This window comes from Labeo rohita, chromosome 22 (genome assembly GCF_022985175.1).
Source record: "Labeo rohita strain BAU-BD-2019 chromosome 22, IGBB_LRoh.1.0, whole genome shotgun sequence".
NCBI classification, from domain to species: Eukaryota; Metazoa; Chordata; class Actinopteri; order Cypriniformes; family Cyprinidae; genus Labeo; species Labeo rohita.
The window spans coordinates 28,132,128-28,157,471 of record NC_066890.1 but is presented as its reverse complement, the minus strand read 5'-3'; the positions used below and the strand labels follow the sequence as shown (position 1 = coordinate 28,157,471).

General features: G+C 38.0%; 2 protein-coding genes across 11 annotated transcripts in view; one reads left to right on the top strand and one right to left on the bottom strand.

Moving 5' to 3' along the window:
* Positions 1 to 12,271, top strand: part of tle2a (TLE family member 2, transcriptional corepressor a) — a 41,397-nt gene extending 29,126 nt beyond the window's left edge. Inside the window, exons 6-20 of one of the 7 annotated variants that reach the window (XM_051095323.1) lie at positions 89 to 163; positions 3,260 to 3,467; positions 5,659 to 5,720; positions 5,974 to 6,069; positions 6,190 to 6,234; positions 6,321 to 6,482; positions 6,685 to 6,811; positions 7,878 to 8,083; positions 8,165 to 8,244; positions 8,325 to 8,574; positions 8,666 to 8,913; positions 10,467 to 10,614; positions 10,756 to 10,906; positions 10,999 to 11,075; positions 11,461 to 12,271. In XM_051095323.1, coding sequence (XP_050951280.1) covers positions 89 to 163; positions 3,260 to 3,467; positions 5,659 to 5,720; positions 5,974 to 6,069; positions 6,190 to 6,234; positions 6,321 to 6,482; positions 6,685 to 6,811; positions 7,878 to 8,083; positions 8,165 to 8,244; positions 8,325 to 8,574; positions 8,666 to 8,913; positions 10,467 to 10,614; positions 10,756 to 10,906; positions 10,999 to 11,075; positions 11,461 to 11,568 — 2,043 coding nt within the window. In that variant the 3' untranslated portion in view covers positions 11,569 to 12,271. Of the gene's footprint in view, positions 1 to 88; positions 194 to 3,253; positions 3,468 to 5,658; positions 5,721 to 5,973; positions 6,070 to 6,189; positions 6,235 to 6,320; positions 6,483 to 6,684; positions 6,812 to 7,877; positions 8,084 to 8,164; positions 8,245 to 8,324; positions 8,575 to 8,665; positions 8,914 to 10,466; positions 10,615 to 10,755; positions 10,907 to 10,998; positions 11,076 to 11,460 lie in introns of all 7 variants that reach the window. The other 6 variants (XM_051095322.1, XM_051095321.1, XM_051095320.1 and 3 more) reach the window with 6 other exon arrangements.
* A 1,940-nt stretch (positions 12,272 to 14,211) lies between these two features.
* The window catches only part of tle2b (TLE family member 2, transcriptional corepressor b), a 65,067-nt gene continuing 53,934 nt past the window's right edge, over positions 14,212 to 25,344 (bottom strand). For all 4 annotated transcript variants that reach the window (XM_051095329.1, XM_051095330.1, XM_051095331.1 and 1 more), the window contains 10 exons: positions 23,853 to 24,011; positions 22,059 to 22,209; positions 21,806 to 21,975; positions 21,649 to 21,725; positions 20,830 to 21,079; positions 20,491 to 20,738; positions 20,261 to 20,408; positions 18,064 to 18,214; positions 16,335 to 16,411; positions 14,212 to 16,068 (listed from right to left, as the gene is read on the bottom strand). In XM_051095329.1, the coding sequence (XP_050951286.1) occupies positions 15,961 to 16,068; positions 16,335 to 16,411; positions 18,064 to 18,214; positions 20,261 to 20,408; positions 20,491 to 20,738; positions 20,830 to 21,079; positions 21,649 to 21,725; positions 21,806 to 21,975; positions 22,059 to 22,209; positions 23,853 to 24,011 (1,539 nt within the window). In that variant the 3' untranslated portion in view covers positions 14,212 to 15,960. The remainder of the gene's footprint in view (positions 16,069 to 16,334; positions 16,412 to 18,063; positions 18,215 to 20,260; positions 20,409 to 20,490; positions 20,739 to 20,829; positions 21,080 to 21,648; positions 21,726 to 21,805; positions 21,976 to 22,058; positions 22,210 to 23,852; positions 24,012 to 25,344) is intronic.

The window sequence follows — 25,344 nt, the reverse complement described above, 5'->3', positions numbered from 1 at the left end:
CAAAGACACACTAGGGCGGCCATCTGCCTTGTTTTGTTGCTTGTTGTTTGTTTATCATTGACGGCCATTTTTTGACCTCCGTCCACAGCACCAGCAGCAGGTGGTCCAGGCCATGGAGCGCGCCAAACAGGTGACTATGGGGGAGTTGAATGCGTCGATAGGGGTACGTGGACTCCCCCCTCTGCCTCCCACAGTGTGTACTTCCATCTTTTCATCCTTTTTATTTAACACTTTCTTCTTGAGTTGTCATTGCTGTTTTTTTGTTGTTTTTTTTCGGATTAAGTTAGGTATAAAGCGTGTGAAGTAACACTTTTATAACTAGGCTGTGGATGTGCAAAACTCCATATTTTCCAAATTGACTACTCATTTGGCTAAAAACTAGTCGACTTATCTTTTGTTGTTGAGGATACATGATATAATTGGGTTTTTCCAGAGCACAGTTGGATACATTTTTAGGGGGTGTTAACGTAAAACACTGAGTACCGAGTAGTTACAAAAGGAGTCCACGTCTCTCTTGCCTCCCCTGAGCCCACTGAGTTTTAACAGACCGCCTAAAGCATGCAGTGAATTTAGTGGGGGGTAACTGAAAATGAATGGGGGATAGTCATGTGAGAGTGACTATGTAGTGATATGATTGGATGTGACTGGTTATGACCAGCTGTGATTGGTTCATGTAGGAAGTCCCGCCTTTTGTGTTTGTGCGTGTTTGCGTTCGCAAATCAGTCTGAATTAACAATATAATGGCGTTAATGGGAAGACTAATTTAAAACAGTAAGTAAACAACTCGCACATTTATAACAACATAACAACAAAATAAGACTTGAAATGGCATGAAAGCATGATCTGTGGGAGTTTTAACCGAGTAATCAGCTTGGTAAATTTTTAAATAAATGGTCTGTGACCAATAGACCAATTCGATGTTTGCAAACAGTGATGTTTTTTTGTGGGCGGAGCCTATCTGGTGGCAGAAAATGACAGTTTTCAAGTAGCTGTCTATGGAAACCATTGTTTAAAAGAATAAAACGGGTAAATCTGAGTTTACATTTCAAAATTCTGACTTGATTCTCGCAATTCTGAGATTATAACTCACAATTCTGATAAGAAAAATCAGCTCGTCATTCTTTGAGTTTATATCCCACACTTCTGGCTTTTTATCCCCTCAGAATGAACAAACTCGCTGTTGTTGAATTAAGTCGAGTTATAAAGTCCGAAATGCGCAATATAAACTTGCATTTGCGCGAAAGAAAAATCAGAATTGTGAGAGAAAATAGTAGTAGTATTTCATGCTGTAACTGTAGGGCTAATGTAATATGTACCCTATAAACTGCATATGTGAATGTGATGTAGACCTGTTGTTTGAATCAAATTTATGCTTTAAAGGTAGACTAATCATAGCCCGTTTCATCCATAGTCTGTCAGTTTAAACGTCTGCGTTTAGCTTCCGATGGCATTTTTTTTGACAACAGTGTTCTATAAAAATGATTTGCATTCTGATTCTGACAACAGATTTTTGCCGTTTCACTCCACTTGTTACTACCACAATGCACGCACAGCTGCAGCTGTGACGTCAACTTAGTGTTGCCAAGTCTGTGGTTTTCCTGCTCAATTGGGCTACTATAACGCAGTTGCTGCAGGTTGTTTTTCATGTCTGTGGTTTGAAGCGACTGCAGAAACGTGATATTTATCCCCTGGAATGTGTATTTTACCACAGCAAATTCAAATTTTAACAGGGTATCCCCCTTGAAATGGGATTGGGCTAGTGTTGAGTAACTGGTTTTGTTGTGAAAACCTGGCAACCCTGCGTCGACTTCAAATTGGTCTATGTTTACCGAAAAATTCAAAAATAGTTCAACGTTAACTATTAAAAAGAACAGCTGGTTATAAGTTTACAAATGAAATATATTAAGTAGTAACTGCCTTTAGTCACTTATTTTGGAATAAATGTAAAATTCTTAAAAACACAAACTTGATAAGATTCATACTTGGCTTTAATAAATAGAATATTGATTACTTTGTTAATGTAAAAATATAAAATAGTTGTTGTTTTTTTCTTTTTCTAATAGTGTAAGTAATGTTTATTAAGCAAGAAAATGTGACTGGGACGTGAATTTACATTTGATTTAAAAAAAAAAAAAAAAAAATTACGCCTTAGAGAGTCTGTTAAAACTCAATGGGCTCAGGGCGGGCGACATTCCTGGCACATAATGGTATAACCCAATACAATGTTTAAATTTGTACGCAAGCTTCGGCGCACAGAAAGATCATTGGTAAATAACAAATTTGATCTTTTGAATGCATCGTGATTCTCTCTGGAATCGATTTTGAGCTTAGATTTTAACAGCAGATGGCGCTCTAATCTAGCTTTTTATCCGCACACTCAAATGCTCATTAAGAAGAGTGCTGAAGAGAGCTTGTGCATTCGGCTGAAATGCGATGCATTCAGAAAATCTTAGAATCATTAACGAATGCTGAATCATTTCTTGATTCGCGATGCATCGATTTATTTTCCCAAGGAAATAGAAAGAAGAGGACAGTGGAAATTTCTTCTTTCGTGTTCTGCAAAAAAAATAATAACACCATACAGTTTTGGAACAACACATTTTTTACCATTTTTGTCTTTAGCGCGCCCCCTAGCATGAGGTGAGAGTGGAGGCTCAGAATAGTTGAGTGTGTGTCTGGCTGCCAGTTAACAACCCACCTGGTGTTAAGCATTTTTTTTTTAAATTCTTCACATATCATTTGCCATATTTTTATTCACTTTGGTTGTGTTTTGATTTCTCACATGGCCGTCATCAGCTTCAGCTCTGATTTGAATTTTATTTTGGGGTAATTAGTGAATGCTGCAGCAGTGCTGTTCCCTGAACCCATCCGTTAGAGCAGGTTGACTCCAGTGCGACAGGCTCCCTCGCGCCCGGGACACTGGGAACCAGTCATGAATGCATTCCCTTTGTAACTCTGGTGCAGATCCAAGTCTTAACTGTGTTGTGTGTTTTTTTTTTTTTGTTTTTTTTTTTTCTCTCTCTCTCTCTCTCTCTCTCCCCCCCTTTCGTCTCATCTCTCTCTCCTCCTCCTCATGCTCTTTTCATTTCCTCTGGCTATCTGTTTCTTCACTCCACTTCCATCTCGGCCTCTGTGTCACTCTCTTTTATCTCCCACACTCCCTTCATCTTTTTTTTTTTTTTTCTCTCCTCTTTATCTGACCCCCCTCCCTCTCTTCATCCCTCCGTCATCCTCTTCCTCTCGTTCCCTCTAGCAACAGCTGCAGGCCCAGCACCTTTCCCAGCATGCTGCCCAGGGGCTGCCCATGGCCCCTCACCCCTCCGGTCTGCCTCACCCGGGACTGGCTCTGGGGGGCGGCTCTGGGCTGCTGGCCCTGTCCGGGGCCCTTGGGGCCCAGCTGGCCTCTAAGGATGAGCGAGCCCATTTGGAGGCCGTGGCGGCAGCTGCCGCAGCCGAACACCACAGAGGTATAACAAATAAAATCATAATGACAGATCACTTGACTGGGACAGAACTAACAAGTGCAGTTGTAATGGTGGGATTCTGACAAATGTATAATCAGATTAATTTTTTTTAAAGGGATAGTTCACCCAAAAGTGAAAATTCTGTCATTAATTACTCACCCTCATGTCGTTCCAAACCCGTAGGACCTTCGTTCTTCTTTAGAACACATATTAAGATATTTTTGATGAAATCCGAGAGCTTTCTGACCCTGCGTAGACAGCAACACAACTGACACGTTCAAGACCCAAAAAGGTAGTAAGGACATCATTAAAAGTCCATGTGACATCAGTGGTTCAACCGTAATGTTATGAAGCTATGAGAATACTTTTTGTGCACAAAGGAAACAAAAATAACTACTTTATTCAGCAGTTTCTTCTCTGCTTTGTCAGTCTCTGCTGCATGTTTATGAGTACCTTGACGCTTGCGTCAAAAAAAACTTATGCGGAAGAGAAGAAATTGTTGAATAAAGTCATTAAAATAGTCCATGTGACATCAGTGGTTCAACCGTAATGTTATGAAGCTAGAAGAATACTTTTTCTGCGCAAAGAAAACAAAAATAACGACTTTGTGTAACAATTTCTTCTCTTCCATGTCATTTTTTGACGTATGCGTCGCAATACTACTTTCTGGGCCTTGAACGTGTCAGTTGTGTTGCTGTCTATGCAGGGTCCAAAAGCTCTCGGATTTCATCAAAAATATCTTAATTTGTGTTTTGAAGATGAACGAAGGTCTTACGGGTTTGGAATGACAATAAGGTGAGTAATTAATAACAGAAATTTAATTTTTGAGTGAACTAGCCCTCTAATGTCTCACTTTTTCGTTCTTTACTTGTATGTACTAATTAATCTATACATGTGAAGTGTTCAATTTTAGTACATTACTTTTTAGGGCTAGTAGTGATTTTTCTAATAAAATAGCAACAAAAAAAATGTTTTTATGGTTGCACAATTTGGCCAAGCATGTGAGCATTTTTGACAATTTTGCTATGTAGTAATTGTAGTAGTAGTAAAATAGTAGTAATATTAAGAGTTATTAATTATAAAATAAGAGGGATATTAATAATGTCATATTTTAATAATTTTAATTGTATTTAAGAAATCATATTTTATTGTGCAACTGTAAAATTGCAATAGAGCAGCTGGTGTTTAAAAGCAGTGTCGCTTTTTTGATAATAGCGATTACTACTATAGTAATGTTTGCGTTACAAACATGATTGATAACTCAAATCATAAGACATGATGCAGAGAAGTTTTCCAAAAATTTTTAATGGATCAGACTATAGTTGTGGTCACACTAGTGACATTTCAATATAATTTTGTGTGAACTCAGCTTTTTGTTGGTCAGTTTGGCAAATCCACCAACTCAAACATGAGGGAATTTTGCGTGAGGAACCATTTTTTGCTCTTTCATGTGAAGATTCCGATTTAAATGCCTAGATATCCCCACAAAAATTTGCCAAGCAACAATAAGTATGATCACACCTTAACAATTTAGCCAATTTTTAACCAAATGATAAATTAGGTAAACAAAAATCTGCAGACAAACATTGAAGAAGTGATCTGACTTACAGTTAAAGATTAAAATATGATTGACCAGACTTGAGTAATCACCTAGCAAAAGCATTGCACTAATCACAATTTCTTTACAAGACCCTGAACCACAAAACCAGTCTTGCGTAGCACGGGTATATTTGTAGCAATAGCCAAAAATACATTGTACGGGTCAAAATTATCGATTTTTCTTTTATGCCAAGTCATTAGGATATTAAGTAAAGTCTCATGAAGATATTTTTTTTTAATTATCTACTGTAAATATATCAAAACTTAATTTTTTATTGCTAAAAACTTCATTTGGACAACTTTTAAGATGATTTTCACTATATTTAGTTTTTTTTGTTGTATCTCAGCCAAATATTCTATTTTAACAAACGATACATCAATGGAAGCTTATTTATTCTGCTTTTAGATGATGTCTAAATCTCAATTTAAAAAAATTATGGTCCATTGTCTCACATTTTTTCAGTGAAACATGAAAGCGAGAACTGAAGGATAATGTTTTTGTTATTATTAGCAGTGGGCTAATTGTTTTGTCTGTTGGAGGGGTGAGTTTTGTCTAACCGTCATAGTCACATTGTTTGTTTTTTGCTTTGTTTTGACTGGCCGCGGGGACGTTTACCTGCCCTTCCCATGATCCCCATAGACCGTGAACCTGGACCAGTGAGTATCAGTAGTATCCTTTCGTTTTTCTCTCTCTCTCTGTCTCTTTCTAGTTGAGTTCCTCTCAGTGCAGACTGTCATGCATTAGGCGTCTCTATTGCCTGTGGGTCCAGCAGTTATGGAGCTGATTTGATTTATCCCTCGTCTCCTACATCATTATCTCTTTCTTCTCGCTCGCACACACTCACACGCACATCCTCTGTCTCTCACTCCGCCGTTCTCTCATTTTCTCATCTTTCTCTTCCTCTCCCAGAGTTCACTCTCGAACGGAGACAAAGGCAGGCCTTCAGACTACCTCAGCAACGGAAAAAAGAGAAAAGCAGATGAGAAGGAGTTTATGACCGACTACGTAAGTGTTAAATCTGCATCGTTCTTTTATGAATCGCCCGCATGATCTTTATTTGATTCAAGCACATGTAGGGAATAAATAAAGAGTCGCTTAACACTAAAGCGTTTTTTTCTCATTCAGGGCAGCGACGCAGAAAAAAGCGATGACAATTTGGTCGTCGACGAGGTTGGTTTGCGTTAAAAACAAAGTTCTAAACAAGGCCGGCTATGTTTTCCCCTGATTAATCCATCATGTGCGTTGCGTTCCCTCAGGACCCTTCTTCTCCAAGGAGTGTGCAGTCGTACTCCTCCAGAGAGAACGGATTAGATAAACTCCCTCCTTCCCGTAAGGAGCCTCTGCCCCAAGCCAGTCCGACCTCGCTGGCTTCCTCCAGCAGTGCTGCTTCCCCTTCACGCAGCAAGGAGCCTCCACTGGTACGAGCTTGAAAACATATGCAAACATGTTTGTTTGATGTTAAACATGCATTTCCCCTCCCCCAAACGAAAGTCTGAAGTCACAGTTTTTTCAGTTTGCACAAAAACGCAATGAATGTGAATCTTTTTCCTGGTTGTTTTCTTAGGCTGTATATGTTGCTTGAATAATTAATGTGTTTGAATGCATTCCCTAACCTTGCAGAGAGAGAAGTCCAGCACTCCAGGGATGAAACCTGGTACTCCCATGTCCCAAGAGTCGTCCACACCAGGTCCAAGCGTTCCGCCACAGTTTCGCCCCGTTCCTGGAAAGCCTGGCGTTGACCCTCTTGGTAATATTTTAATAGTCCAAGATTCTAGTGAGTGAATTTGTAGAGTGCTTCATTCAACCAGGTTTGAATGGCTTTATTTAGGGTTGATGGCTAGTCATCCAGCAGAGGGCAGTAGTGGTCTTCCTGTTTCTGAAAGGAGGTCTTGTTTTAATTGTATCATCTTGCTGAGCTTGGGTCCTTGGAGGCCGTGTAATTGTTTTAGCATTCTCCAGAATGATATTAATGGGTCAATGAGATGACACTTTTTTTTTTTTTTTTGTCATAAGCTTTTACTTTGTTATAAAATTAAAAATGCAGTTTGTACGTACAGTGACTTGAATGCACCTGCTATAATACACGTTTTTAATTTTTAAATTAAAATTCGTTTTAATATTTTTGAGGGCGTAAGTCAAGAATGTAAGTGTGGTCTAACTGTTTTGGTATCATAAAGATGAAAAAGAAATTAAATAAAAGGATGCTATTCTGAGTAACCGTAGGAAGTTTGGCATAATCTTTTATTATTAATATTTTTCAAACAACAACTTTAGTTTGGAATAATCTCATTATTTCTCAAAAAAAAAAAAAAAAAAAAAGTTTGCCATAATCTTGTGAAGGCAGTTTGGCATTTTATTTGTTTATTTATTTATTTTACATCAACTTTAGGTTAAAATAATCTCATTATTTTTCAGAACAAAAATGGTAGTTTGACATAATCATCTATTATTATTATTATTATTATTATTATTATTATTATTATTATTATTAGTTTTTTTAAAATGTTTTTTTTTTTTTTTTTTTTTCTTTGAAAAAAGACAACAACTTTAGGTCGGAATAATCTCATTACTTTGAAAAATATTTTATAAAACATCGACTTTAGATTGAAATCTTATTTTTCAAAACAAAAAGATGGCAGTTTGGCATAATAATTTATTTATTTATTTGTTTATTTAAAAAAAAAAACCCTTTAGGTTGTTGGGTGGTTTTGGAATAATCCAATTATTTTTCCAAAAAATAATGACGGAATTTTCATTTTTGGGTGAACTAGAGTCTTAAACTGTGTCTTAACTTCTATTTCTGGATTTCTTAGCCTTAGGTCTGAGGAACCCATTGGCAGTGCAGGGTGCGTACCCACCTGGTGCATTTGGCCTTCCTCCTCCGGGAGTTAACGGCGAGTTGGCTGGAGCCGCAGGATACGGTGCCGGTCTCCACCTCGTCTCGCCTCAGATGAACGGCTCGGCTGCTGCTGCTGCCGCCGCTGCTGCAGCCGCCGCTGGATACGGACGCTCACCTGTGGTGAGGGAAAAAACAGAGACTGTTAATTTTCCCCTGTGCCTTTATGATTTAATCTAATTTCTAGCTTTCTTGCTTTTAAAGGTGGGCTACGAATCTCCTCACCCTCATATGAGAGTACCAGGATTACCTGCTAGCCTGCAGTCTGCAGCTTCTGGAAAACCGTAAGTTTCCAATTCTGTTCTGAAATCTCCAACTCAAATTTCGTTAGTCAAATCTAAATGTTAATTATGTTGTCTTTCAGGGCTTACTCGTTCCACGTAAGCGCAGATGGTCAAATGCAGCCGGTGCCCTTTCCTCCTGACGCCCTCCTCGGCCCTGGCATCCCACGTCACGCCCGTCAGATCCACACTCTCAGTCATGGAGAGGTGGTGTGTGCGGTGACCATCAGCACCTCCACACGTCACGTCTACACCGGCGGGAAAGGCTGCGTCAAAGTGTGGGACATCAGCCAACCGGGCAGCAAGAGTCCAATGGCCCAACTGGACTGTTTGGTGAGATCTGCGTCATGTTAAACTCTACTTGTAGTTGGTACTTGCCATCCTAGTACTCACTAAATCAAAATCTACCCTTTTGTCCAATCAGAATCGAGACAACTACATCCGTTCATGCAAGCTCCTTCCAGATGGGCGGACCTTAATAGTCGGGGGCGAGGCCAGCACACTGTCAATCTGGGACTTGGCCACGCCCACTCCACGCATCAAGGCCGAATTGACGTCCTCGGCTCCGGCTTGCTACGCTCTGGCTATCAGTCCTGATAACAAGGTCTGCTTCTCCTGCTGCAGTGATGGAAACATCGTGGTCTGGGATCTGCACAACCAAACGCTCGTCAGGTATGTACAGACTCCTGTTCTTGAGATACAGTGCCTTGCAAAAGTTTTCATACCCCTTCATTTTTTTTCACTTTTTGTTATGTTGTTGCTTTGTTAAACTGCTTTAAATTACTCCATACACCATAATGGCAAAGCAAAAAAGATGTTTTTAACATCTTGGCAAATTTCTGAAAAATAAAAAACTTAAATGTTTCCATTGCATAAGTATTCATACTCCTGTTTCGGACAGTTGAAATTTAGCTATTGATTGTAGATGTTACTACACTTCAGGTTAAGTTAACCATTCAACTGAATTTGCCACAGGTTATGCGTAGGTACACACATCTTAATAAAAAGGTCTAACAGGTGAAAATGCATATCAGAGCAAAAACCAAACCTTGAGGTCAAAAAAACTGCCTGTAGAGCTCAGAAATAGGGTTGCATCATTGTAGGTTCACAGAAGCATGTAGTCTCCATTACCCTAAATGAAAGAAGTTTGAAACAACCAGGACTCTTCCTAGAGTTGGCCACCTGGCCAAAATGAGCAATTGATTGAGAAGGGCTTGGTTAGACTGGTGACCAAGAACCTGATGGTCACTCTAGCTGAGCTCCATGATCATATGTGGAGGTGGGAGAAACCTACAGAAGAACAAACATCACTGCAACACTCCAATCTGGCTTTATGGCAGGACTTCTGTCGTCAGTGAAGACTTGGAATTTGCAAACAAGCACCTAATGGACCTTCAGACTGTGAGATACAAGATCCTCTGGTCTGATGAACCTCAATTCCAATCATCATGTTTGAAGGAAACCAAGCACTGCTCATCACCTGCAGAGTACCATGTTAACAGTAAAGAGTGCTGGTAGCCGCCTCTGTCAGTCTCTGCCGCTGTCGAGCTGTTTTTCAGCAGCAGAGACTGAGGAATTCGTCAGAATAGAAGATGCTTAGTGCAACAAAATATTGAGACAGTCTTAATGAAAACCCAGTCCAGAGCATTCAGAACCTCAGGCTGGGCAGAAGGTTCACTTCCAACAGGACAATGACCCTACGCACACAGCTTATAGACAGCTCTGTGAATGCAGTTGAGTGGTTCAGCCAGAGCCTGGGCTGGAACCCAATCAAATATTTCTGGAAAAACCTGAAAATGTCTGCCAGCCTGCATCGAGGCTGACAGAGCTTGAGAGGTGAAGAGGTGAAGAGAAGAATGGCAGATAATTGGCAAATGCTGATGTGCAAAGCTTGCCGCATCATAACCAAAAAGACTTCAGGCTGCAAAGGTGCTTTAGCTAAGTACTGAGTTAAGGGTATGAATACTTACGCAATGTACTTATTTCAGGTTTTTTTTTTTATTTGTAATAAATCTGTGATGTTGTGATAATTCTGTTTGCGCTTTGCATTATGGTGAATGGAGTGTAGATTGATGTGGGAATGTAATTTAAAGCAGTTTAACACAAAGCAGCAACATAAAACGTGACAAAAAAAAGGAAGGGAGGGGGTGAATACTTTTGCAATGCACTGTAGACAATGATCTCCTTCCTGAAGTCATGTGATGTTTTTGTGTCACCCTCTAAAGGCAGTTCCAAGGTCACACAGATGGAGCCAGTTGTATTGATATTTCCAACGACGGGACCAAACTGTGGACGGGAGGTCTGGACAATACAGTACGCTGCTGGGACCTGAGAGAGGGCCGACAGCTGCAGCAGCATGACTTCACCTCACAGGTACTGAACATCTGAGGTGTTTTCATGCATCTCTGGCTTCTTCCACGTTTCAGGATAAATTAGAAAATGCATCTTTTTCCTTTATTGTTTTGTCCTTCTATCCACATTGAGATTTTAATAATAATGTGTATGTGAACGCAGATCTTTTCTCTGGGTTACTGTCCTACGGGCGAGTGGCTTGCGGTGGGAATGGAGAGCAGTAATGTGGAAGTGCTGCACGTTTCGAAACCAGACAAATACCAGCTGCACCTTCACGAAAGCTGCGTTCTCTCGCTCAAGTTCGCCTACTGTGGTATGTTTCGGAAAACGATCATTTAGGGTTGAGCATTATAGAAACGTAGCTGTTTAAATAGACTGTCTGACATCTTATTTACACTTTTGCAGGTAAATGGTTCGTAAGCACAGGCAAAGATAATCTACTGAATGCATGGCGAACTCCGTATGGATCAAGTATATTCCAGGTATTTCATAGTGTTTGGATGGATAATAGTGACTGTTGATTATAAATCCTGTAGTGTTAAGTAATGAACTAAAGTGATGACTGGTGATGCTACTAACCTAAATGCATTGAGTGAATAGTTCATCCAACAATGAAATTTACACTCACTCAAGCCATGTTATGACTTTCTTCTTTCAGTTATATTAAAAATGTCCTGACTTTATAGCTTTATAATGACTGATAATTTAGCTGATAATTTAAATGGCATTTTGATGGAGACTATATCACCGTGTCAAATAACTGTTCAGATTCATTCTATTTGTTTTATTTATCTGGATACATAAGACAAACACATTTGATTACTGATCTAACACCTGAATGAACTTACTAATTGTTTTTGTCTCTAGTCTAAGGAATCTTCGTCCGTCCTCAGCTGTGACATTTCCCCTGACGACCAGTTCATTGTCACTGGCTCAGGAGATAAGAAGGCTACTGTGTATGAAGTCATTTACTAAACTGAATGTGTTTTGGAACGTCGTTCATAAAACTGATTGGATGGAGACCGGATTCATCATTAATTTGCCTTGGACTTGGGAGACAAAAGGCGTGGCATGAACGTGAAAATGGACTTTGAGACAGCGGTACGGCTGTACTTTTCGATTCCAGGATCGGATGGTGGATGTTCAGAACTGACCTTGTTGTTTTTTTAATGCTGTGAGGAAAGCTGGTAGTCTAGCTTCAAAAACATGGATTTTCTCCAAAGACCTCCTCTTTTCTTCTTCTATCTTTCTTTTTTTTTTTTTTTTTTTTTTTAAACAAGATGAAACCTCTGTAGTGAATATAATAGTAAAAGAAATCTTATTTTTTTAGCCTTCGGAATTTTCACGGAAATGGACGATTATGGAGCCGCAGTGTATGAATGAATTATGACGAGACCTAAAGGACTGGCCTATGACTTCTTCATCGATCGTTTTCTTAAAGCTGACCTGATCTCGGCTCTGTGTTATGATTGTATGGATGATGTTTAAGATCATGGACTATGATGTAGGACAACAAGGCTCTGGATTTTAGTGTTTCATTGACTTCAGGGAAACGGCTATAAAGACACTCAGTTAACGTCCTATCACGTGAATACTGTATGTTGGAGCATGTTGAAAATTATTTTGACTTTGGTCGCAAACTTGGTATGTATGAACTGTAAATAAAGCTCTTTAAAAGCCAAAAGATGCATACTGTTGGGTACTTGCATTATTAGCGCTGAAACCCTATTGGCATTGTTAGAATGGCCAAGCATCAGCAATCTCCACGTAAAACTGATTAGGCAGACCAAACCGTAAGTCGTAGAGACTTGGAATTTGGAGGGATGGTAGTACTCACACCATCTACAGTGTCACCAAGGCTCACTACAGGGATCAAAAGTATGAAATCACTCATAACTGCACTGCAGACTCAAGTGTCTTATATTGTTGGAATCCTTGGAACCAGATTCGCCCAAAAAAACTACTTTTGCAAACTAGTCCTATGTTTTTCAACCGATTGGAACCAAACCAGTGCAGGAAGATTCTCTGGAGAGTGAATGGCAATAATTATAAATTTTACTTTCAACTCTTTGTCGCAAAGGGACGTCAAAATGTCTGAAAGCAGCAGGACTGCTTTTACTAGAACGGTTATAACTTTTGAACGGAATGAAATTTCTTTGCCAAACTCACAACGCATATGTAATAGCTGAATTTGAGGTCACATTAAAAAGTTGCAGAGCTTGGCCACTTGGTGGCGCTATAAGAGGAAAAAACATAAAAACAGCCATAGCTATACAACCATTTGTCCTACTGACATGATAATTGGTACACATGGTCTTGGTCCAAAGTGCCACAAGTGGCTATAAGGACATTTGCATATCTCAAAAACCACTTTAAACTTCGAGCACCTAATTAAGTTTAACAGAGGTCGATCAGAAGGAAACTCGGTGGGCCTGTTTGACTCGTGACCCAAAAGATCTATGAGAAACTTGAATGAAATTGGCCACTGGGGGCGATATTGCATTTTTCGAGGGTGTAAACGATTGTATATTGTTTTTTTTCACACATACGCACAATATTTGTATCATACAATGGACCTCTTCATTCCAAACAACTTTGCCTCTGGAACCACTGCTATCAATCAGTTTGTTAAATAATCGAGAAAATGTATAAAAAAAAAATAAATACTTTTAGAAAAAAAACACTGCAGGACAATTCCCTTTACTCCCTAGATCAATAATTATCAAAAAATGTTTTATTTAATTATCAAAACAATTTACCCTTTGTTTAGAAAAGGGGCCTGTCCAAATATACCCAAAAACCTAAACAAACACTCAGAACTTAAAACCTGGTGAGCATATGCGACAGGTGATTCTAAACAATCGTGAATTTTTAAGGAAATCAGACCACAGCTGGCATTATAACAGTCATAAAAATTAAAAACCATATTCCTATGGTAAGTTATCTGGATTTGCCAAAAACACTTTTTTAAATCATTGATTTAAGTGGTTACAGGCTTGCTAAATAATGTCTATTTTCATATGTGCTTATATGCCTTAAAGCGTTTGAACCCTGGCAATCACTGATAATCACTGCTTGCAGCTATATTAATAGTTTAGAATCAAATTTCTGATGAAGTAAAAAAAAAAAACAAAATAAAAAACAGCTTATTTTTACGTTTTTTTTTTTTAAAAGATGCATAAACAGAGAGACACCGTTTTATTGATGGTGTGCCTCAGGGCTCTGTGTTAGGACCTCTTAAAATTTCAAGAATTTCTCATTTACGTTTAATAATACAATTTAAATATTACGTTACTTTCACATTTATTTTGAAGGCTAATTCAAAAATTGAAGTTCAAGAGAAATGCAGACCCAAAATTAATGCTTATGCAAATTTTTAAAATGAGAAATCTAAATGTGTACAAATATATAAATGTATTAAATTCATTAATTGTAACCAAGCTGGTGTTCATGTGGCTGATGAAATGGCTTTTTATGACTGTATAAAATACAACTACAATATAAAATACTATTTACAATTATTAAATACAATTTACGTTTAATACATTTATTACAATCTGTTATTAGCATGAGTTGGTCTGTGATATTGAACCGCTTCTCAAGAACTCAACAACTTCAAAAGATGACCACAAGTTTAATTTGTCAATGTATACATGTCTTTTACATCACATGGGAAGTGCTACAGGGATATCACAGCGATGCCTTCGAAAAAGTTCCTTGGCTTTCGAGAGAGAGCGTCTTTAACAAAATCGTGATGGTGAACATTGTTCTCAGTATACAAACATAATGCATTATATAAGGGTAGATAGATACAGATACTCAGATAGCATGATGTCAAAGACAGATCGTGCAGCAGAGCCGGTCTTGTCTTGAAACGGACAAATGCCACTGTTCGCAGGCAGCCATATTTTCAGCTATTCGAAAAAGAAAAAATAAACACACCGCAGTTTCTGCGTAATAAACAGACTGATCAAAACACTGTAGTAACACTGCTTACTATTGCCATACAAAAGAGAAAGAACCTAATGATACAATTCCTTCTGTTTACAAGCAAAAAATGGCTTGACGCATCCAACCATTTTCTGAGTGCTGAGAAAAGATCAAAAGTAAAGTGAACAAAACAAAACTGTAATTAAAAAAAATCTGTTCCCAGCAGGATGTTTGGTGCATGTGATGAATGTGATGAATCCTGGAGTTTATTTCCTTGAACATTCCTGGCCAGGTTGGCAACCACAGCTCTTCGTATTGATGGTGTGCATCAGGGCTCTGTTTTAGGACCTCTCAGATTTTTTTTAATTAATTAAAAAATGCATTCAAATTAATTGCATGACATCCCTGATACTGATATAGCAATATTTGCAATCCTCAAATTAAAATAACTTTATCTTCATAAAGACTCAGTTCCGTGCTGTGTTGATTAATTACGTGATTTCTTTTTTGGAATCTATTTTTGTAATTGTTCCGCATTAATCGTCACATTACTTGATACATTTGAACAATTCTTACACTTTTTGATGACATTTTTGAATATTTCGCTATTTGCGTCATCTTACTGAAGTCGAAACAATCATGAAAAGATTTCCCCATGCAAAGCTAAAAGATAATTAATGACATGAAAATGAGCATTAAACCACAAATGAGCGCAACATCTGTATGATAATCCACAGGAATTAAAACCGAACGGCCGTGGTTGTGAATATTTGCCGCACGAATCCTGCATGATTTACCCTTGCTCCTCATTAGACACTGACTTGTGGAAGGAGGAAATTAAATGCAGGTTGGAGAATTCGACTGGGATTTGCCACATGAATGTCTAATTGGGTTGGATAGGCGAGTGGAGAATTGTTTGTACGCCCATATCGTGTTCATCCAGAGAAGCTCCAGCGTGAGCCAGGAGCTTCAAAACTGTCTTCTCTCATTGGAGGAAAGATGTAGTGCTCTCTTTATGGAGCGAGTTTGCGACTAATGAAATGATTGTCTGGTTTTGGTGTTTCTGTAAGTAGAAGCTCCCTAAATACCTGCTGTCTGTGGGGCTTTCTCTTTTAGCTTGGAGACTGTTCTAATTAACTCCTCCCCACTCACTCGCTATGTTCGTAACGGAATACTAGCATACTGCATACTTCGCAGTACATACTGTGTACTACATACTAATTTTATTTTTTAAAAGAACGTTAAGAAACAAAGTTGTCGTTATCCAGTAATGTCACAAAAATGCTCCTAACCATCGAAAATAAAAAGTATGATATTCTGTCTCTTAAATGGTTGTGACTAGGACTTCAAATAGAAGAGCTATGGTTGCCCGCCATGCCATCCATGATTGTTTCATGCTTGCCGCTCTTTGTTCATCCATCCGTTCGTCCGTCGTGTTCAGTACACCACTTCGTACACCGTTGCTTTCTTATCCCCAGAACCAGTTACAATATACTTGTCGTCTGGGGACACGTCACAGCTAAGGACGGACGAGGACTCCTTTGACTAGAGAGAGAGAGAGACAAAATGAGATGTATTTGCAAATAACGATGAGATCCAACTAAATCTCACTGACACAAGAGAGGCGTGCAGTGATTTTCGAATCTGAAAAAACTGTCTCATTTTAGATACAGGCTTTGTTCGCCATGTCCCGTCTGTGCACAGCTGCTCTATTATTCTGATATGTTAATAGTGTAGCAGCATTTTTAAGGTTTAGGACATCCAAAAACATCTCTGTGGAACTAAGAAAGTCATATGGGTTTGGAACAAACCTGGAAAATACTGGCTCCATACGGCGTCCTCCATGCATTGAGCAGATTGTCCTTTCCTGTGCTTACGAACCACTTCCCTGAAATACATACAAAGAAAATTAAATCTTGTGCCATCTAATAGCATTTATTTTAAATAGACATAAATAATAAAGAAGAATATGAAAGCCTGTTTCTGGCAGTGAATAAAAAAAGGTAATTGTGACTTCTATTTCACAATTCTGGCTTTTTTCTCACAATTAGAGCTTATCTCTCGCAATTCAGATTTTTTTCTCAGAATTGTGAGATACAAACTCACAATTCTGACCTTTTTTTTTCAGAACTGCAAGTTTATATCTTGCAATTTTGACATTATAACATGCAATTGTGAGTTACTAATTAAGAATTGTGAGAGATAAATTTGCAATTCTGAGAACATGAGATACAAACACAATTGGAAAAAGCCAGTATGTCGATACAAACTTGCAATTCTAAGAAAAAGTTTATATTGCAATTCTAACTATAAATCACAATTTAGTTCATACTTCACAATTCTGAAAAAAAAGTCAGAATTGCAAGATATAAACTCACAATTATGAGAAAAACATCAGAATTGTAAGAATACCAAGAGAAAAAAAGTCAGTATTGTGAGACACAAAAAAAGAGTAACTATAACTCACAGCTGAGTTCATCTCCTCACAATTCTGAGAAAAAGTCAGAATTGCAAGATACAAACTTCCAATTGTGAGAGAAAAGTATTTCACAAATGTGTTATATCACGCAATTCTGAGAGTTTTATATCGATAATTGATGAGATTTTATATACATAATTGAGTTCTCACAATTTTGAGAAAATAATGTCAGAATTCTGAGATATAAACTTGCAATTGTGAGAAAAACATCAGAAAAGTAAGTATTGTGAGATACAAATTCACAAGAAAAAGTCTGAATTGTGAGTTCATTTCGCAATTGCGAGTTCATATCTCACAATTCTGAGAAAAAAGTTAGAATTGTGAGAAAAAATAAAGTCAGAATTGAAAAAGTGATATATCTCAATTCTGAGAAAAAAATATCTGAATTGTGATACAAACTCGCAATTGCAAAAACTTATCTTACTACTGCAATCTTACAATTCTAACTTGTATTTCTCTCAATTATGAGTTTATATCTAAAAAAAATCTGAATTGTGAGTTTATAACGCAATTCTGAATATAACTCACAACTAAGATTATATCTCACAATTCCGAGAAAATAAAGTCAGAATTGTGAGATACAAACTTGCAATTGTGAGAAAAACATCAGAATTGTAAGATACAATGTCGCAGTTGTGAGAAACAAGTCAATATTGCGAGATACAAATTTGCAAATGCGAGAAAAAAGTATTATATTTAGTTTATAACATGCATATCATGCAGTTCTGAGAAAAATTCTAAATTGTATCCGAACAATTCTGAGAAAAAGTCAGAATTGCGAGATACAACCTTCAATTGCGAGAAAAATGTAAAATTGTGAAAAAAAGAATTGCAAGACACAAACTTGCAATTATGAAGAAAAATTATGAATTTCAAGAAAAAAAGTCAGAATTGTGAGATACAAACTTAAACTACAAAATTGTGAGGTCATAGCACATAGATAAAGGTTTTTTTTTAATTCAGTGGCAGAAATGGGCTTCCATAGAAGGCCTATATGAATACATGGGCAGCACAAGGCAGTATTAAAGGGTGCCACAATACATCTGCATAATGACTCGTACCACAGTAGGCGAACTTGAGTGAGAGAACGCAGCTTTCGTGAAGGTGCAGCTGGTATTTGTCTGGTTTGGAGACGTGCAGCACTTCTACATTACTGCTCTCCATTCCCACCGCAAGCCACTCGCCCGTAGGACAGTAACCCAGTGAAAAGATCTGCACGCACATAAAAACACTTCAATAAAAGATCCAGCACGTAAAAATATGCCTGCAGACAGAAAAGTGGACGCCAAGAACCTTAAGTCCATAAAAGTTCGAAAAATTGGAATATAAAGGCACAATGACCAAATTTACTCTGCTAATAAAAGTTTCCATTTTGTTATGGATGACTCCACAGTTGCTAGTGTGTTCTGGGTGGTAGCTTGGATAATGCTAGCTGGTTGCTAATGTGTTGATCTAGGGTTTTTAGGATGTTCTGGGTGGTTGCCAGGGTATTGCTAGGCTGTTGCTATGTGGTTCTAGAATGTTTTGGGTGTTTTCCAGGACGTTGCTTGCTGACATTATGGTCTGGGTGGTTTACCAGGCTACGGCTATGTGTTTGTTAGGGTGTTTTGAGGACATTTAGTACCTGAACTTGCTACCTGGTTGCTAGGGTGCTGCCATGTAGTTTCTCGGACATTCTGGGTTGTTGCCAGGGTATTGCTAGGATCTTGGTGTGTGGTTACTAGGATGTTTTGGCCGCTTGATAGGACAGTTCTATTTGACATTGACAGCTGGTTGCCAAGATGTCCTTATGTGGTTTCTAGGATGTTCTGGGTGGTTGCCAGGGTATTGCTAGGGTGTTGCTATGTGGTTCTAGAATGTTTTTGGTGATTTCTAGGACATTGTTTGCTGGCATTATGGTCTGGGTGGTTTACCAGGCTACTGCTATGTGTTTGTTAGGGTGTTTTGAGGACATTTAGTACCTGAACTTGATACCTGGTTGCTAGGGTGCTGCTGTGTAGTTTCTAGGATGTTCTGGGTTGTTGCCAGGGTATTGCTAGGGTGTTGCTATGTGGTTCTAGAATGTTTTTGGTGATTTCTAGGACATTGTTTGCTGGCATTATGGTCTGGGTGGTTTACCAGGCTACTGCTATGTGTTTGTTAGGGTGTTTTGAGGACATTTAGTACCTGAACTTGATACCTGGTTGCTAGGGTGCTGCTATGTAGTTTCTAGGATGTTCTGGGTTGTTGCCAGGGTATTGCTAGGATCTTGGTGTGTGGTTACTAGGATGTTTTGGCCGCTTGATAGGACAGTTCTATTTGACATTGACAGCTGGATGCCAAGATGTCCTTATGTGGTTTCTAGGATGTTCTGGGTGGTTGCCAGGGTATTGCTAGGGTGTTGCTATGTGGTTCTAGAATGTTTTTGGTGATTTCTATGACATTGTTTGCTGGCATTATGGTCTGGGTGGTTTACCAGGCTACTGCAATGTGTTTGCTAGGGTGTTTTGAGGACATTTAGTACCTGAACTTGTTACCTGGTTGCTAGGGTGTTGCTATGTAGTTTCAAAGATGTTCTGGGTTGTTGCCAGGGTATTGCTAGGATCTTGGTGTGTGGTTACTAGGATGTTTTGGGCGCTTGATAGGACAGTTCTATTTGACATTGATAGCTGGTTGCCAAGGTGTCGTTATGTGGTTTCTGGTTGGTTGTCAGGGCATTACTAGGGTGTTGTTATGCGGTTGCTAAGGTTTTCGAGTACATTGCTAGTTGGTTCTGGGTGGTTTCAGGACATTACTAGCTGACATTGCAAAATGGTTACTAAGGTGTTGATATGTGGTTTCTAGGATGTTCTGGGCGGTTGTCAGGGCATGTTTTAGGACATTGTCTGGTTAGTTTACTTTGCTAGCTGGTTGCTAGGGTGTTCTGATTGGTTTCTAGGACATTACTAGCTGACATTATAAACATTGCTGACATTGCTAGGGTGTTGCTATGTTGTTTCTAGGATGATCTGGGTGGTTGTCAGGGCATTACTAGGGTGTTGCTAATATGTTTTAAGACATTGTCTGGTTAGTTGACTTTACTAGCTGTCAGTTGCTAGCTGTCAGTTGTCCTTTTGACAACCCTATTTCCAAGGATGTTTTCGGTTCTTTTTTAAAAGGAACCCAGAGTTTTTTACTACATATTTCAGTAAGAGACATAATTTACGTTATATTAAGCCATACAAGTCTTAATACCTGGGGTTTCCCTCCATAAAATACATTCGCACTGAGCTGTAGTACCTGTGAGGTGAAGTCATGCTGCTGCAGCTGTCGGCCCTCTCTCAGGTCCCAGCAGCGTACTGTATTATCCAGACCCCCCGTCCACAGTTTGGTCCCGTCGTTGGAAATATCAATACAACTGGCTCCATCCGTGTGACCTTGGAACTGCCTATAGAGGGCGACACAAAGACATCACATGACTTCAAGATGAAAATAATCATTGATCCTCAAAAGCAGGAGTCTGTAGCTACCTGACGAGCGTTTGGTTGTGCAGATCCCAGACCACGATGTTTCCATCACTGCAACAGGAGAAGCAAACCTTGTTATCGGGACTGATCGCTAGAGCGTAGCAGGCCGGAGCCGAGGACGTCAATTCAGCCTTGATGCGTGGAGTGGGCGTGGCCAAGTCCCAGATAGATAGCGTGCTGGCCTCGCCCCCGACTATTAAGGTCCGCCCATCTGGGAGGATCTTACATGAGCGGATGTAGTTGTCTCGATTCTGATTGGACAAAAGGGTAGATTTTGATTTAGTGAGTACTAGGATGGCAAGTACCAACTACAAGTAGAGTTTAACATGACGCAGATCTCACCAAACAGTCCAGTTGAGCCATCGGGCTCTTGCTGCCCGGTTGGCTGATGTCCCACACTTTGACGCAGCCTTTCCCGCCGGTGTAGACGTGACGTGTGGAGGTGCTGATGGTCACCGCACACACCACCTCTCCATGACTGAGAGTGTGGATCTGACGGGCGTGACGTGGGATGCCAGGGCCGAGGAGGGCGTCAGGAGGAAAGGGCACCGGCTGCATTTGACCATCTGCGCTTACGTGGAACGAGTAAGCCCTGGGGCCGGGAATAAGGTGGACGTCAAAATGAATGCAAAAAGGTAAATCTTGAACACTGAATTTGTTTGTAAGTACAATAAAAATAATCTTTGGACCCCATTGACTTTCACTGTATTGACACAAATATTTAATGTTGAATTCTAAGGGTCAGTCAGAGGGTGGAAAATGGTCATGAAAACTAAATTATGACTGATTTTGGTGCAATAAACCATGGCTGACATTATAAGTGGACTTGAGGGACAAAAATTAAATGGTAAAAGGACTTGTTTAAAGCAAGAATAGGAGCTGATTCAAACCTTAAGTACTTGAGCAGTTTGACAACATAATTATGAAAAGTTTGCTTGTTTGTGTACGTGTCAGTGGGTGCAGTAATAATTTGCCATCTTAAGGCTGTTTGCCTGAATTCAAGTGTTTTTCTCGCCTTAGCTGTCAGCGGGGGACTTGAGAGAGGATTGTATTACAAGCGCCAAACAAAAGCACTATTTTGGACTAACAGTCGATACGCTGGCCATCGCTGTGCAACTCCATCCAAAACCAAGGGAGGTAAAAGAAAGAGGAAAAACTCACGGCTTGCCACCGGTGGAGCCAGGCAGAGAGGAGGACAGCCCTGAGGGCCTAAGATGTGAACGAGATTCGTACGCTACCTGTGGAGGAGAGTATTCAAGCGTCAAAATGGTTTTGCGCACACTTCTGTCAATTGTTAGAGATTCAGATACACAGTCACCATAGGGCTGCGTGTGTAGGCACTGGCTGCAGCACTGATTTGAGGCGAGAGGGTGAGCGAGCCTCCGAACCCGCCCGGGCTGGCAAGCTCTCCATTAAGCCCTGCGTGGGACACCACTCCAAAGTGAGCCGGGTAGGAACCGGGCGTCATGGTCAAGGGACTGCGCAGAGCTACAGGATACACATAATTAAACAATTATTTTCATAGAATTGCAGCATGTGTTTGTTGTAAACGCAAACAGATGACATCTTACCCAGAGGGTCTGCCGAGGAGGCAGGTTTGTTGACCAGGCGTAAACAGGACGTGCTGGGACCCGGTGGGCCAGGTGGACCAGGGGTGAGTGGGTCATGGTGAGAGGGAGAGGAGTTGCCTGATTTAGAGGAAGGCGACTGAGATTTTTCTGTCTGCCAACAGAACAAAGAGACAGATGCTATAATGATGAACATGTAGTAACACTAATATGGATCCCCAGTAAATTTGCACAGTGTCCACAAAAAAAAAAATCCCTTTTCAGACATCAGTGAAATGCATTTAAAAAATAATTCTACAGCAATTTCAGAATTTTTACAATTTATTAAACTTTTTTCTATTTAGTATTATAGTAAAAATATTTAAGAATTATAATAAATAATACAATAACCAAAAAAAAATATTATTATTGTTAAAAGACATTAAATATTAAATATTTACATGACATAATTTATATAAAATTAATTTTATTATAAATTTATAAAACTTTATAATAAAAATAGGCATTCGTAAATAATGAAAAATTAATAATAATAATATCTGATCTAATCTGGCTAGCACATATAACTTTATTTTAATTTTAATATAATTTAGTCATTTAATATAAATATAACACATTTTGATTGTTTGTTTAATCAATATTCAATGTATTATATTAAAAATAGGTATTAATAAAAAATGTGAAAATAATTTAAGAATTATAAAAACATTTATTTATTTATTTATTATTATTTTTCATTTAATCTATCAAGTTAATTTAATTGTTTAAAAAATAAGTTTCTCAGTCACTACAAACCAACATTGTATCCCAAACTAGACATTACTTCAGCCTAAATCTGCAGATCTGCTTAATAATTTTACTGTTTTTTCATTTTAATTTTGATATTTATAAAATAAAAAAAACACACAAATCAGCATTTAAATAATTTTTAGTAACACCATTACAAACCAACTGTGAAACCATTCATAAATGATAAAACAACTAAGTGATAATAATAATATTAATAATAATAAATAATAAATAATTTGTATAAGTTAAGTTTAAAAATAACTACAAATCAGCATTTTGATCTGCACATGTAAATTGAATTAAATACAAAAATATCAGAATTGTCATTAGTGTTATATATTAAAAAATAGGTATTAATAAAAAATGCAACTACAAACCAACATTGTGTCTAAATCTGCAAATCTACTTTAAAATAAATTGTATTATTTTTTATTTTAATTTTGATATTTTGATACGCAATTACAAAGCAACTGTGAAACCATTCATAAATAAGATAAAAACGAAGTGATACAATAATAATAATAATACATTTAGAAAAATTAATTTATATGAAATACATTTGACAATAACTGCAAACCAGCATTCTTAATTTATTTAATATAATATAATTACAAAAATATCAGAATTTTGATTATTGTTAAATTTATATTCAGTGTATTATATAAAAATAGGTATTAATAAATATATATAACATATAGGTATTAATATAATATATATAATAAATATAACTACAAACCAACACTGTGTCCCAAATTAGACCTGACTTTTGGCTAAATCTGCAAGTCTACTTTATATATATATTTTTTTTTACATTTTAATTTTGCCATTTATAAACTTCTAAACACTGCATGTTGTTCATGAGAAGTGCCACATATATTTCATATCAAAGACAAAAAGTATTTGGACACTTCCTGGCTGTCAAACACGTGTCCATAACGAATGAGATGTAATGTGGGAAGAGACGTCAATTCTGGCATATGTTTAATTGTCTGAGAAAAGTGGTCGTACTTGTGCCGTGTCCTTGTTTTTGCCAGGGGGTGGGCTGTGTGGAGGGGAGGCCGGAGGGGGACTGGGGGATCCTGGGAGCTCTTTTCTCAGGGTTGGGGCTCGATCCAAACCATTCCCATGTGGAGAAAGAGGGGCACTGCCTACGGGAGAGGAAGGCTCCTGCAAACACAAAGTGAAAAAATCAAGGAGAATCAATTGCTTTGAATATGTGAACTTTTCTTTTTATGTTTTAGATGCTGTGGCATGAGTTAATAGGGTTTGTTTGAAATAACAGTCATCTTTGTTAACCTGGAGTTCAACAGAACAAGGTCTGATCCATTCACTCATGTTTTTCATTATGCCATTCGTGTTTGCTCAATTGTAAATGACAAAGCACTAGTTAATCTTTGGTGTGGGGTATTGCAGGAATTCAGATCATTTTTATGATTTAAATGTGTTAATTATGCAGCGGGGTCACTTAGTGATTATAAAAGCATAGCGCAGTTCTCGCTGACTCCAGACGCTCTGCAGCAGAAAACAATCCTGATTCGCCTGTGATATTATCAGCAATTACTGAATGAATGCAATTTATTAAATATGAGTGATGTTCAATATTTGTCCAGTAATTGAGAAACAGAGCTGTAACATTTTACCTTGAAATGGATGATAATTACACAGAAATAACAGTGATGAATGGGAGTTTTTGTTTTTTCAGGATGAAATGCATTTGTTGGTGCTGGTCTCCAATCAAATACAAATATGCCATTAAGATTAAAGTCAAGACTTGCTATCACACTGCTACGTGTTTGTGTTGTGGGTGTTTGATGTGTGTTCTGACCCAAAGTCTTTAATAAATTTTGATCTCCAGTTGGCTTGTTGATATTGCCTTGGGTTGATATTTACAGGCAAAGAAAGTTATTGCATTTTGATTAATGCTTATAAAGACAATTTATTTTTGCAACAATAAGCTGAATGAATGAACCGATGAATTACGCACAAAAAGACCATCAACATGTATAAAGAAAGTAAATCGAAAAAAAACAAAAACAAACAAAACAAAACACAGCATTAGCAGAATAATAAAAAACAAAACACAGAACAAAACAAGAACATAAACTGTCAAAAAACCAAACCAAACCAAAAAACAAGCAAGTAAACTGACCAAAAAAACAAACCAAACAAAAAGCACAGCATTAGCAGAATAATACAAAACAAAACACAAAACAAGAATGTACATTGACAAAAAAACAACAAACAAAACAAAACAAAACAAAACAAAACAAAACACAGCATTCAAAAAAAACATGAATGTAAATTGACAAAACTCAAACCAAACAAAAACAAATAATTTGACAAAAACAAAACAAAAAACAGGAAAGTACACTTACAAAACATCTAACCAAACAAAACAAAACAAAAAAACAGCATTAGATGAAACAAAATACAAAACAAGAATGTAAATTGACAAAACAAAACAAATGAAACAAAATAAAACAAACATAAATTAATCAAA